The sequence below is a fragment of the Cydia strobilella genome, chromosome 25 (genome assembly GCF_947568885.1).
Source record: "Cydia strobilella chromosome 25, ilCydStro3.1, whole genome shotgun sequence".
Taxonomy (NCBI): Eukaryota; Metazoa; Arthropoda; class Insecta; order Lepidoptera; family Tortricidae; genus Cydia; species Cydia strobilella.
Window position 1 is genome coordinate 2,542,095 of NC_086065.1, and position 12,959 is coordinate 2,555,053.

General features: G+C 38.6%; 1 protein-coding gene across 2 annotated transcripts in view; it reads right to left on the reverse strand.

The window, feature by feature from the left end:
• Positions 1-1,498: 1,498 nt before the first annotated feature.
• Positions 1,499-12,959, reverse strand: part of LOC134752664 (androgen-dependent TFPI-regulating protein-like) — a 46,361-nt gene continuing 34,900 nt past the window's right edge. Inside the window, exons 1-5 of one of the 2 annotated variants that reach the window (XM_063688340.1) lie at positions 10,753-10,829; positions 7,961-8,129; positions 7,421-7,567; positions 4,787-5,007; positions 1,499-1,682 (exon numbers count right to left, since the gene is read on the reverse strand). In XM_063688340.1, the coding sequence (XP_063544410.1) occupies positions 1,499-1,682; positions 4,787-5,007; positions 7,421-7,567; positions 7,961-8,125 (717 nt within the window). In that variant the 5' untranslated portion in view covers positions 8,126-8,129; positions 10,753-10,829. Of the gene's footprint in view, positions 1,683-4,786; positions 5,008-7,420; positions 7,568-7,960; positions 8,130-10,752; positions 10,830-12,959 lie in introns of those variants that run through there. The other variant, XM_063688341.1, reaches the window with a different exon arrangement.

Here is a 12,959-nt window from a genome sequence, read left to right on the forward strand (position 1 = left end):
AGAACCGATGGCCGATGGGGCAGAACGGTTCTCGAGTGGCGACCACGCATCGGAAGACGCAGCGTGGGAAGGCCCCAGACTAGATGGACCGACAATCTGGTTAAAGTCGCGGGAAACCGTTGGTTGAGGGTAGCAAATGACCGTTCGTTGTGGAGATCCTTGGGGGAGGCCTTTGTCCAACAGTGGACGTCTTTCGGCTGAGATGCTGATGATGATGATGAATATGATATAAATTAATTCGTTATTTCATTACAAACTTAATTCGTTACCATACTTCTCTTTAAAATCTAAAAAAATGTCTTTTCTAATATTATAGTTTTCTATCTACTTATTAATAAATTTCAAGTGGCCAAAAAGGGTGCTAAGTTGGCCAAAACCGGGGCATCTGCCCTATGTTAGTCATTTTATAATTAAATTGTCCAATTACTTTTTCGAAAACACCCTATTTTAACGCTGTCTCAACACCATTGGCAACTAGACTTATATTGACCGGGATATAGAACGTGATTACCTTTTGTATTATTTGTGAGCTCCCGATATTTCGACGCAGTTACATGCATCATGTTCACGGGTGACTGAAGATAGCGGGTGGGTGTCAAAGTTGTGTAGACAGCGCTCTGTCTACCCTCATTCTTGCGCGTCGGCTGCGTTTACTTTCAACGTTACCAACGGTCGCATTCACACTTGTTGGTCCGGTCGCGTTCACACTCGTTGGTCTGTCCAAACACACTACACTCACGGTGTCACTACGCGTGTTTGATTCGGATATCACTGGTTTTTTACACAAACAAATCACAGGATTCCACACATTTGACAGTTTAAACCCATCTTCACGATTATTATTATTTTTTTTTTTTAATTTTAATCGTGAAGATGGGTTCAAACTGTCAAATGTGTGGAATCCTGTGATTTGTTTGTGTAAAAAAAAACCAGTGATATCCGAATCAAACACGCGTAGTGACACCGTGAGTGTAGTGTGTTTGGACAGACCAACGAGTGTGAACGCGACCGGACCAACAAGTGTGAATGCGACCGTTGGTAACGTTGAAAGTGAACGCAGCCGACGCGCAAGAATGAGGGTAGAGAGAGCGCTGTCTACACAGCTTTGACACCCACCCGCTATCTTCAGTCACCCGTGAACATGATGCATGTAACTGCGTCGAAATATCGGGAGCTCACAAATAATACAAAAGGTAATCACGGTCTATATCCCGGTCAATATAAGTCTAGTGAAACTAACCGTGAATCATTCAAAATTCTAACCATTGGCAACGTTAAAAGTCAACCTGTTTTAACATTGATTTAAAAATACGCTAGCCTTATTATACAACAAAAGCGTCCCATTACTATCTCGAAAATACCCCATTCTAACGCTCTACTTTGCCAACATCATGTTCAAAGTCACCCCGTTTTAACATTGTCTTAACATGTTGTTAAGGCAATGTTAAAACGGGGTGACTTTGAACATGATGTTGAAAAATTATTTGCCTATTGTATGTTACACTTTAATTTTGACCTGCGGTTCCCAAACTAACCGGGTTAAATGCCACTGCATGTGATAGTATATGTACAACATTACACCAATGAAGGCCATAATGAGCGGGAAGCAAATGTTATTGTCGTATGCGATGCCGAATACATGATACATCCAGATGCCTTTTTCTAGGTAGGTATAGCACATTCTGAAAAAAATAAAAATTATAAAACTCCCGTGAGACTCAAACATATTAGATTATTTTAAACCGGCTATTCGACTTAATAATACGTGAGTGACCCGGTTTAAAATAATCTAAAAATAAAAATTGTTTATTTAAGTGAATAATGAAGAATTCGCCATTGCCTCTAAGCCTACTCGGTACGAAGCCGGAAGTCCCGGTACAGTCGCCATTAGATGTATATAAAAACTATATCACAACCTCGTTTACGTGTTTATTACAATATGTAGTAGTGATGGTCTACTTTATTAACACCGCAATATAATATTTTTTTTAAATTTAAATAAATAATAACTTAAGTGTTTTTGTGATGACCAAGCCTGGCGTTGTGCGGACATTGAGATGCTGGGACAGGACTCGAACTCATATACATACGTGAGTGATGCACATGGTACAACGAGCTGGCTGGATCATTGTATTGTATCTGAAGCGGCATGGCAAATGATAGTGAACATTACGATACAATATAATGTCTTCTGGTCAGATCATTTACCTCTTGAAATAGTCTGTGATTTTAGTGTATTAAGAGTTAAGTCAGCAAACGAAATAAGGGAACCGAACAAGATTGTATGGGGTGAAAGAAAGTCATGTCAAATTGCTATGTATCAGGAACACTGTAATAGGGTATTAAGATGCATTGATTTTCCCCATGAGCTAAGAGAATGCTGTGATCGACTTTGTACTAACACAGAACATAGGCGAGTTATTGATGACTTACACGCTAGTCTAATAGATGCTTTACAACATGCCGCATCTGTGAGCTGTGAGAGTATATGTACAGTATGAGTACTGTGAGAGTATATGTAAGCAAAGGCGAAGGTCTGGAGAAAGAAACAAGTGGTCGGGTGGAACAAGCATGTGAAACCACTTCATGCGGAGGCTCGACTTAGTTTTCAGACTTGGGTTCTGCATGGCAAACCTAGGTCGGGCGCTGTTTTGACATCATGGTAGACACGAGGAAAAAGTTTAAACAGAAATTAAAATGGTGTCAGGACAATGAGGACCGGATTAAAGCAGACATTCTTGCGAGACATCATACTGACAAGAATTTTAGCAGTTTCTGGAAACAGACGAGTAGGATGGGTCCTAGGTCGAGCCTTCCCGTGAATGTGATGGGTGAAAGTAATCCGGAAAAGATAGCGGAACTGTTCAAAGCCCATTTCAAAGTCGAGTCACCGCTGGGCCCGTCAAGGGATCCGCCCATGTCGGTGCAGCTTGGCTCTAGAATGCCTATAAGGTTTGCAGCCGGTGATGTGAAAGCAGCAGTGAAGGGCATGACCCGCGGAAAGTCACCTGGGCATGATTCCCTTAGCATAGAACATCTCCAGTATGCCGGGGATCATTTGCCTAGGGTACTTGCCATGCTCTTCACTCTATGCATTAGTCATAGTTACTTACCTGACGCGATGATTAAAACGGTTGTAGTACCTGTACCTAAAAACCGTACAGGCGATGCGTCAGATATAAGTAACTACAGACCCATCTCATTGGCCACCATAGCAAGTAAAGTGTTGGACAGTATGCTTGACAAGGCGCTGCAGAAGATCGTGCCGCTCCACGACGCCCAGTTTGGGTTTAGGTCAGGTCTATCAACCGAGGCTGCGGTTCTGTGCCTCAAGCATACTGTCCGATATTACACAGATCGTAGAACACCAGTTAACGCATGCTTCTTGGACTTATCCAAGGCTTTCGACCTGGTGTCCTACGATCTCCTATGGAAAAAGCTAAGCCAGGCTGCGGTACCTGGAGAGCTGGTTGAGCTGTTTAAATATTGGTACAGCAATCAGAGTAACAGGATAAGATGGGCGGGTTCACTGTCGGACTCCTACAAATTGCAGTGCGGGGTGAGACAGGGAGGCCTAACCTCACCAAGGCTATTCTGCCTTTATATGGATCACCTGATAGAGGAGCTTAGCGGCACTCGAGCGGGTTGTTCAGTCGGAGGGCGGTGCTTCAATAACATCAGCTACGCTGATGATATGGTGGTACTTAGCCCTTCGATTTGCGCACTTAATAAGCTACTGGCCATATGTGAAAGATACGCAGAGGCACACGGCCTCAGGTACAATTCTAATAAGACTGAGTTACTGATATTCAAAGCCGGCACAAAAACATACAGCATAGTACCACCAGTCATGTTAGGGGGCGTTCAGTTGAAATTAGTAACACAGTTTAAGTACCTGGGGCATTGGGTCACTGCGTCTCAAAATGATGACGTGGACGTGGAGAGGGAGCGCAGGGCACTATCAGTGAGAAGCAACATGTTGATCCGCAGGTTTGCAAAATGCACAACAAGTGTTAAGTTAACCTTGTTCAGATCATATTGCCAAACTTTTTACACTTGCAGCCTGTGGATCAACTGCACGAAGAAAGCTTATAGTGCGCTGCGCGTCCTCTACAATAACGCGTTCAGGATGCTGATGGGGCTGCCGCGGTACTGCAGTGCTTCTGGGATGTTCGCGGAGGCACACACGGATGATTTCCATGCCATTATGCGCAAACGCGTCGCGTCCCTGATGCGCCGTGCGCGCGGCAGCACCAACGGGCTCCTGAGTGCGGTCGCAGGGGCATATGACAGCCCGATATTTGGCCACTGGGCGAAATCGCACGCGCCACGTGCAGATTTTAAAAAGTAATTTTTTTTAAAATATGTTTAGTTTAAGTTAGTTTTAAGTTTAACATTAATTTAATTGTTTTAATTTTAATTCAAATAATATGTAATTCTATGGATGTAATTAATCCGAAATAAAAGATTTTTAATTTAATAATTAATTAATAAGTGTTCCGTTTGTCAAAGTTTCGCACGGTACACTAAAACATGAAGTAAATTTTGGAACAAAGGCACATTCTACGATATTAGACAATTCAAATTAAAAACTATCGTCTACCCTAGTCAGGGAGCACATTAGGGAACGTACCCATACTACGTGATCCGTTCAGGTGGGATGGTTTCAGTCTTGGCATATACTAACGTGCGTTTACTAATGGGGCGGGGGGGTAAAAAATCGTAAAAAATGAGTCACGCGTAGTATGGGGAACACATTCAGTCACACAATCAGAAAAATACTTACACAAATAAATACGTTAAAATATACGCAAACAGCATATAAACGTTGATCGTATGACTTTTCGGAACTTTCCTGGGCTGGAAAACTACCTCCCACACCACGAGCGGGATGACTGCAGTGTGCAGTATATGGTTGGTGGTGCTGCTGAGGATCTTGTCGGCGAAGGTGGGGTAGATCAGGCTGCGGTCATAGTGGTACAGCGACCAGAATAGGGTGGAGGTGAGCTGCAACAAGACGGGTTTTTTTGGGACAATCTTACACACCGACCTAAACACAAACTAAGCCGAGATGCACTATGGGTACCAAGCGACGACATAAAATTATCAAAATATTTTTGTCAAAAGAAATATTAGTAATTTTATAACCCAAAACAGTTTAGGAAAGAAAATTAAATGTTTAAGAACGATTATCGTTCCAAAAACTTGTTATTTAACTGTACAGCGAATAAAATAATTTAAATAAGTTAAAGTGACGTCACAAAGTTTGTGACTTCCCCCTCCTCCTTGTCACAACAAGTCACATTTTTGTGAATTCCTTCCCCCCTAAACGTGTGATGTAATGAATGGATGACCCCTCATCAGCCTACTCGCGTCCACTGCTGGACATAATATTATAATACCTCTCCTAATGCGTTGTAACATATTATAAACAAATCATGAACCCTTGCTATCTTTTGCTCATGTAGAATATAACAACAAATAATATTAATAATAATAAATTCTACTTTATTTATTATGTACTTTTGACGATTTAAAAAAGATTGTAAAATCCTACTTGAATAATAGTTATTTGTTTGTAAGTTGTTGTTTAACCTCTCGTGCTAATATTGATACCCGAGCAAGCGAAAGATTCCAAAATTGGTCCACGAGCGTAGCGGGTGGCGCGAAAAGTGGAATCTTGAGCGTTGCGAGGGTTTCAAGGCACGAAGCTTAACAAATTTTGACACCGAGTAAAACGCAAAATTTTTCACCACACCAATGCGACGAAAATATCTAACCGTAAAATATCAAACAAAATCAAATTTATCATATTTATCATATTATCATTCAAAATCATCATTGGTGTCGTTCTCAAGTAAAAGGTACCACATTGTCGCTTACCACAAGGACGCTCTGACAGGTTATTCGTATAGAGATTGCAAGCTAATTTCACCCTTATGGTAAGCGACAATGTGGTACCTTTTATTGAGAACGACACATTTAAAAGTCAATTCGACCTCAAAATTTGCATCACATTACTTTGCCTCACATCACATGTGGATAAAATGCAACTTTCTCATCAGTTTTTGAACAATCAAGAGTCTTTACCATCTGGTGTGGTGAAAATTATTTTTTACTTTACTTTAACCAAAGAGGATGTTATATCTATTTTTGCTTTAACCAACATACAAATCCATGCGTACCAAGTGGCGGGCTACAGCTATTTTTATTATAATTTTAACGTGTTTACGCGTGTGTGTATATGCACCTAAAATAGTCGTATTTTTTTTTGTTTTTGTTATGTATTTAATATAATTTGATATTGCACCAGCTATAATTGATTGGCATAGTTTTGACTAACTGATAATGCATGTCTGCCTGACCTCATTTCTTTCCATTCTGATAGCATAATTGGTTGCACAAGGATAGCTTATGTACTTATGTTGTTTAGTAGTTTTTGGAGTCGGTTGTTTTTCCTGCACACAATATTTTTTTCTTGAAATAGTAAACATGAAATAGTTATCAGTAGGTAATCATTTTAAAATAATGCTAATATTGTCTATGCCTTAAATTGAAGAAATGTTTTTAACATGTTTTTATTACTTAAATGTTACATTTCTAAATAAATTAATACTTATGCTAAACTTCCATAAATTATGTACAAAAATTTGACGTAAAATTTACTGTCTTAGTGTAAGGCCTGAGTGGACGCTCGAGTTGGGCGTGCAGCGGGGCGGGGCGTGCGGCGTGCATGTTAAACAAATGCAAACGCCTTAAGTGGCCTTAGTGCACGCTGCTCACATCACTTGTGAGCCCGACGCCACGCTGCACGCCCCGCTGAACGCTCCGCTTCGAGCGTCCACTCAGGCCTTACACTTAGGCTGGTTTTAATCTCACGCGGACCGTCCGCGCGGATCGCGCCGGACCAATATGTATTTGTATTAAGTTCGGAGCGTTTTAGGGTCAACAACTTTCTCATACAATTTGGCGGCGCGGAGCGATCTGTGCGGACGGTCTGCGTGACACTAGTCTAAAACCAGCCATAGGGACCAAAATTACGGCCCGGCCACGACATCGCGCGGCGGCAGCGGCGAGCGGCGGCCATTAGGTTGGAGCGAGACACAGCGATTGGACCTTTCGTTCCCACCTATGGCCGCCGCTCGCCGTTGCAGCCGCTGCGCGATGTCGTGGCCGGGCCGTTAGACGAAAGAACAAGGGCGACGCCAGCTGTTGGGCTAGCGAGGGGGGAAGAGGGCCGACGGCCAAGGGCACGGGGAGGGTCATACATTTAGTTTCAAATTTTATTCTGGAAGACCCAAACATTAGGACCTTCACCGCGATGTATAAAAGATTATTTACTTTCTGGACTACGTTAAGTTTGTCCCACCCCTTGGCGACGCCATGCGAAAGAAGTAGAAAGAGTTGAAATAAAACTTACAAAAACCGTAGGCCAGAGTACGGCAGCGAAAAGACGATTCTTCGCTCTCCTCAAAACCCCCAGCCAATCAGGTTCTGTCTTGTTGGAGTACTTTAGCGTGAGGTAGTCAGATGTGAGACCCATCGACGCCACGACGATTTGGAGGAACTGAAATGTAAATGGGGTAAATTAGAACCATGGGTGAGATTGAACTTTCGGAACTTAAAAATTATTATTCGTATTTTTTCTTATTATTATAAGGCAACCTTAGTTAGTGTTAGTACTCGTCCTTTTAATTCCTATTCGAGATGACCTAGAAAGTTAAGTTTTGGCATCTAGCTAGGTAATTGTGTGTGAACAAATGAAAAAACTTTAAAACAATGAATTTTCTCATTTTGAATTGTTTATACTATATCCTAATAAACCTATTTGACAAAAAATAAGGATATCCCACCAAATATATAGTGAAACTTAAGTCTAAAAGGTCTAAAACGCGTTTTATAAACATGACGTAATGTCATGGGGTCATAATAAACACGGGGCTATTGTAACCAAACTTACCGTAGTCCAGACAGTGAAGAATCTTTTGTACATCGCGGTAAAGGTCCTAATGTTAGGGTCCTCCATGACTGGACCATGAAGAAGGCTGAATAACACATACGTGTTGACAATATGCATTGTCAAGGTCACGGTGTAGCCCAGCATTCGCATGTGGATGGCGGCCATTTTGCTGAAAAAAAAACCTAAATATCATTACAAAATTCCTAAGCCCGCTCCAGACTACGCGGCGCGAAGCCGCGAACGCGAGTGTGGAGTCGATTTCGCTGGTTAGCGAACTAGACTCCACACTCGCGTTCGCGGCTTCGCGCCGCGATTCGCGCACAAGTGTGGAGGACCCTCTAGCTTTGACGAGGCTCATGGGAGCCTGGGATCCGCTCGGCAATTAATCTAAATAGACAAACAATAATAACGCTTTCTCTGCTACTCCTACTGAAAAATACATTACATAAGACTCCCGTTCTGACAGTTCCCACCACTCATGCCTGATCCAGTTTTATACTAGATTCATGCAAATATTCCAATATTGTTGCGGATGTTGTTCAACATTGGACATGATAGTTGAATGAACCAATGACCGTATTTACTTGTAGAAATTAATATTAGTCTGATTTAGTTCATTCAACCGCCGTAATGAGTCACCGAATGAAAGACAAATACAATGCGCGTTATTATTTGGTAAAATGCCGCTAAAGGTCGGTCCATATCAACGTACACTGAGCGTGCGAAACACGTGCTGTGGCAAACAAAATAATATTCTTCTTTTAAAAATATAATGGTGAGACAGTTGAATTTTTCAGAAATGATATATTTTTGTTGCCGCTATAACAACAAATGGGGCATTTTCTATGAAAAGGGACCTTATTGTCGATAGCGCTTACGCCGCACAGCGTCTCGCGGCATTGTATTTATATCGGAGCATCGTTAACAATGGCGTAAGCGCCATCGACAATAAGGTCCCTTTTTATAGAAAACACCACAAATACTAAAACAGAATAAATTAAATATTTAGGGGCTCCCATACAACAAACATGATTTTTTTGCCGTTTTTGCGTAATGGTACGGAACCCTTCGTGCGCGAGTCCGACTCGCACTTGACCGGTTTTTACGTCATCAGCATTAAAAGTTCGAGCCCGGGATGACAATTCGCTTAAGGCGGTTCCCTGAGCCAGAAGGCGAAAATTCTCCTTATATGATCATATTTTTCTAAGAGACGTTGATATTCGTAGACGTGGAAAAAATATATGTAGTTCTTGACTACATTATCTATAATTTATAAGCTTCCGATACACGAATTATGACTCTTCGCTCGATACAATTAATTCCCAAAGTAACTTCTAAGTAGGACTTTTAATCCAACTTTACTCGGTTATTTATTACGTGACACTATTAACAAAAAAAAGAAGAGAAAACCATTCTTATTTTAAATAGTAATTTTACCGCTTTCGAATTTCAATATTGTAAATTGTTTATTTTAATAACGTTGCCGTTTTTAAAATAAATAAAAATCGTCAAAATTCGATCAAAATTGACACTTGGCGCGCATGGTCTTTCCCGTTCTGTCTTGCGAAATGTGACAGTGATAGCGCAACGTGTGTTCTGTGAAACATTTAAAGAAATTTAACTATAAAACTCCCGTGAAACTCAAACATATTAAAATTATTTTAAAACGGGTCACTCACGTATTATTAAATTAAATTCAATTCAATTCAATTATTTATTTCAGGCAAATGCCCATATTAAGTACGTCACGTATTATTTAGGGAAAATTAAATAAATGAATATACGAAAAATACATTTATTTATTTATTTAATCTTTATTGCACAAAAGAAAATACAAATGTACAAAAGGCGGACTTAATGCTACAAGGCATATAGTATTGGACAAACCCTGATATCCCACGGGTTACTTCTCAGGAATGTTCTAACGTTAATATTTTTTTAATTAAAACAAAAGATCCACACTTTACTATCGGCACTTACCCTCAGGTGAGATTGCGGTCAAATTCTTGCCTTTTTGTAATAAAAAAAAGTTTTTTTTGAACAAGTTATTTTAAATAATAAAAAAATGTGCCAAAATCAAACCTCTTTCTCTTCCTAACGATACCTATTCGAGCACAGGCATACCAAAAAATAAACACCGTAAAACCACCCAACTCTACAGATAAATACGATTTTCGTTCAGGTGTGACTTTTACTATATTTTTGTATTTCTATCAAAGATAGATATAACTCCGTAATAGATGGATACAGTCTAAGGAAAAAACGTGCCTCGAAAATCAAGAAAATTTGATTCTCGATCAGAGGGCGCTACTAGCCTTGGCCTACTGTCGTATAGATGGGGTTGACGGTTTCGTTTGTTATTTAACAATTTTAACGCATATCAGTGGAAGAACATGGGTCAAAATCATAAAAATAATTAATGCAAATAAAAAAAATCATTTATCCATATTTAAATACATTTTATCGTAATTTTATAAATCTCCATTTTTAGTTTTAAAGTGTGTCGACAGATGGCAGTGAATTTACTGTGGTTACAAAATTTACTGACAGTACCGCTCTAGTGTAAGTTACTCTATGGGCAAAGTATGTTTAGAAATAGAAGAAAAACTAGCTAAGGAACATTGGTATTGATACTTAATAAATAAAATAAAATTAATTAATTAATAAATTAAATTAATTAAATAAATTGAATTAATTTCCTTTTAAACTTGTGGACAGTTGGGAGGTTTTACGGGTTTTTTAAATCTCCCTGGGCAAGTCTCTCGGACTGCCCTTACATTATTACCACTTACCTGTTATTAAAAATACTTGGCACTTATACTCGTTCCACGAAAATAACAGCGACGTCCATTCCGTTGATGTAACGGTGTACAACTAACTGCGTTACTCAAGCGCATCCGTTAGTATACGTACGGTAAACACATAATCTTGAGGGCCTACTGCGAAATATCTGTTATTGACAAAATTTGTTTATCAATGTTAACAAACTATAGTGTTCTTTTTTATAAACCAGAACGCCTTGAACTATTCTGCGAGCAATTTTGTTAATCCACCTCTGGTTGTCTGAAGCATCTGAAGTTATCAGTTTTTAGAGTTCCATACTTAAAAGTTAAAACCGGGACTCTATTACTAAGACTACGCTGTCTGTCTGTCTGTCCGTCTGTCACAAGGCTGTATCTCATGAACCGTGATAGCTAGACAGTTGAAATTTTCACAGATGATATATTTCTGTTGCCGCTATAACAAATACTAAAAACAGAATAAAATAAATATTTAAGTGGGGCTCCCATACAACAACCTCCCTCCCCCCACTTGTATCGCCATTTTTAGTTTTTATAATTTTTTTATGAACTGTGAAAGCTACAATAAAAACCGGCCAAGTGCGAGTCGGTCTCGCGCACCGAGGGTTCCGTACTTTTTAGTATTTGTTGTTATAGCGGCAACAGAAATATATCATTAGTGAAAATTTCAACTGTCTAGCTATCACGGTTCATGAGATACAGCCTGGTGACAGACAGACAGACGGACAGCGGAGTCTTAGTAATAGGGTACCGTTTTTACCCTTTGGGTACGGAACCCGAAGAATGTCTAGAAGTATATTCTCCATAAAATTTTCTACAATATTGTTTTCGGAAGTAGTAGTTTTCATATTATGCTTCATTTCTCCTTATAATTATAAATTATAATATTTGAGTCCGACGACTAGTGGGGCCAATAAGTGCAGTGAGTATGCACTTTTGTCTCAGGGGATGCTGCTTGGCACGATTGTTCCTTAGCTCAAACAAAGCTGATTTAGCCCAGAACGAGATCTTGCGTGACACCCCCAACAAAGGGGGGAAAGGGTCGATTCCCCAGGTATCTATGCTATATTTCTTGCTGCTCTTAGCATTTAGGGCAGTTGTACATCATTTTCGTATAATTTAGGGACGAGGAATTCATTTTTTAAATTATTGTTATACCTTTTATATGAAAAACAGATTTTTGCACAAAGAATGAAAATATGTAACTTTTTGTGACAATTTTGGCCTTTGCAATCACAGTGTGGCAATTTGCACTAAATTAAAAATTGGACAATTTTGCCCATTCATTCCTGATTCTTAAAAGTATTAGGTACTTCAAAGTAGGCATTCATACATTTTTTTGTGAAAAATAAAAAAAAATGTAGAGTCAAATAATCAAAATGTTTAAAAAAACACTGAATTTGGCATTTCAAAAGTATGAATGTTAATGCTTGTTCCATGCGTTCTTGCCCTTTTTTGGTACAAATATGTCTTTTTTTTTCATACAAACTTTGAAAATAGCAAATATTACAAGGACAAATTAAGCATAATTTAAGCATATTTATTTCATCTGATTGTATTGTTATTATCTTAATGTGGTATTTATTATTTTAATGTAAATTGTATTATTATTATTATTATTTTAAATTGTAATGTTAATTGTATTTTTAAATTGTAATTGTAATTGTATGAGCTAAATAGCTTGAAATAAATGAATTTTATTTTTATTTTTATTTTTTTTATTATAATTTGAAAACTATAATTTTTAACAATATACTTCTCCTAGACATTTTTATTGTAGCTTTCACACTTCATATAAATTTATAACTCATGACAGTTTATGTACTATGTATGTAAACATTGTAGGTATATTACATAAAACAGAATTACAAATACAATAAAAACAAAATATATATAATGTACTAAGGCGAACTTAAACTGATATAAGGGATCTCTTCCAGTAAATTTGTAAATTAAAATAGCGTGCGATTTAAATAAGTTGTTTATTATTAACAAGTATGTATAAATAGAATAATCCCAATAAGCAAGGTTTAAAAACAAAAACGGTTATAAATAACTTACAATAATATTGAGCATGTAGTAAATTGAATAAATACTTTTTCTCATAAGACCATAATATTTGTTCACAACTTTCAAACCCATTCTAAAAAAGTACCTATGCCAAGTAAAGTTACGCAAATTAAATTTTCAATATTGTA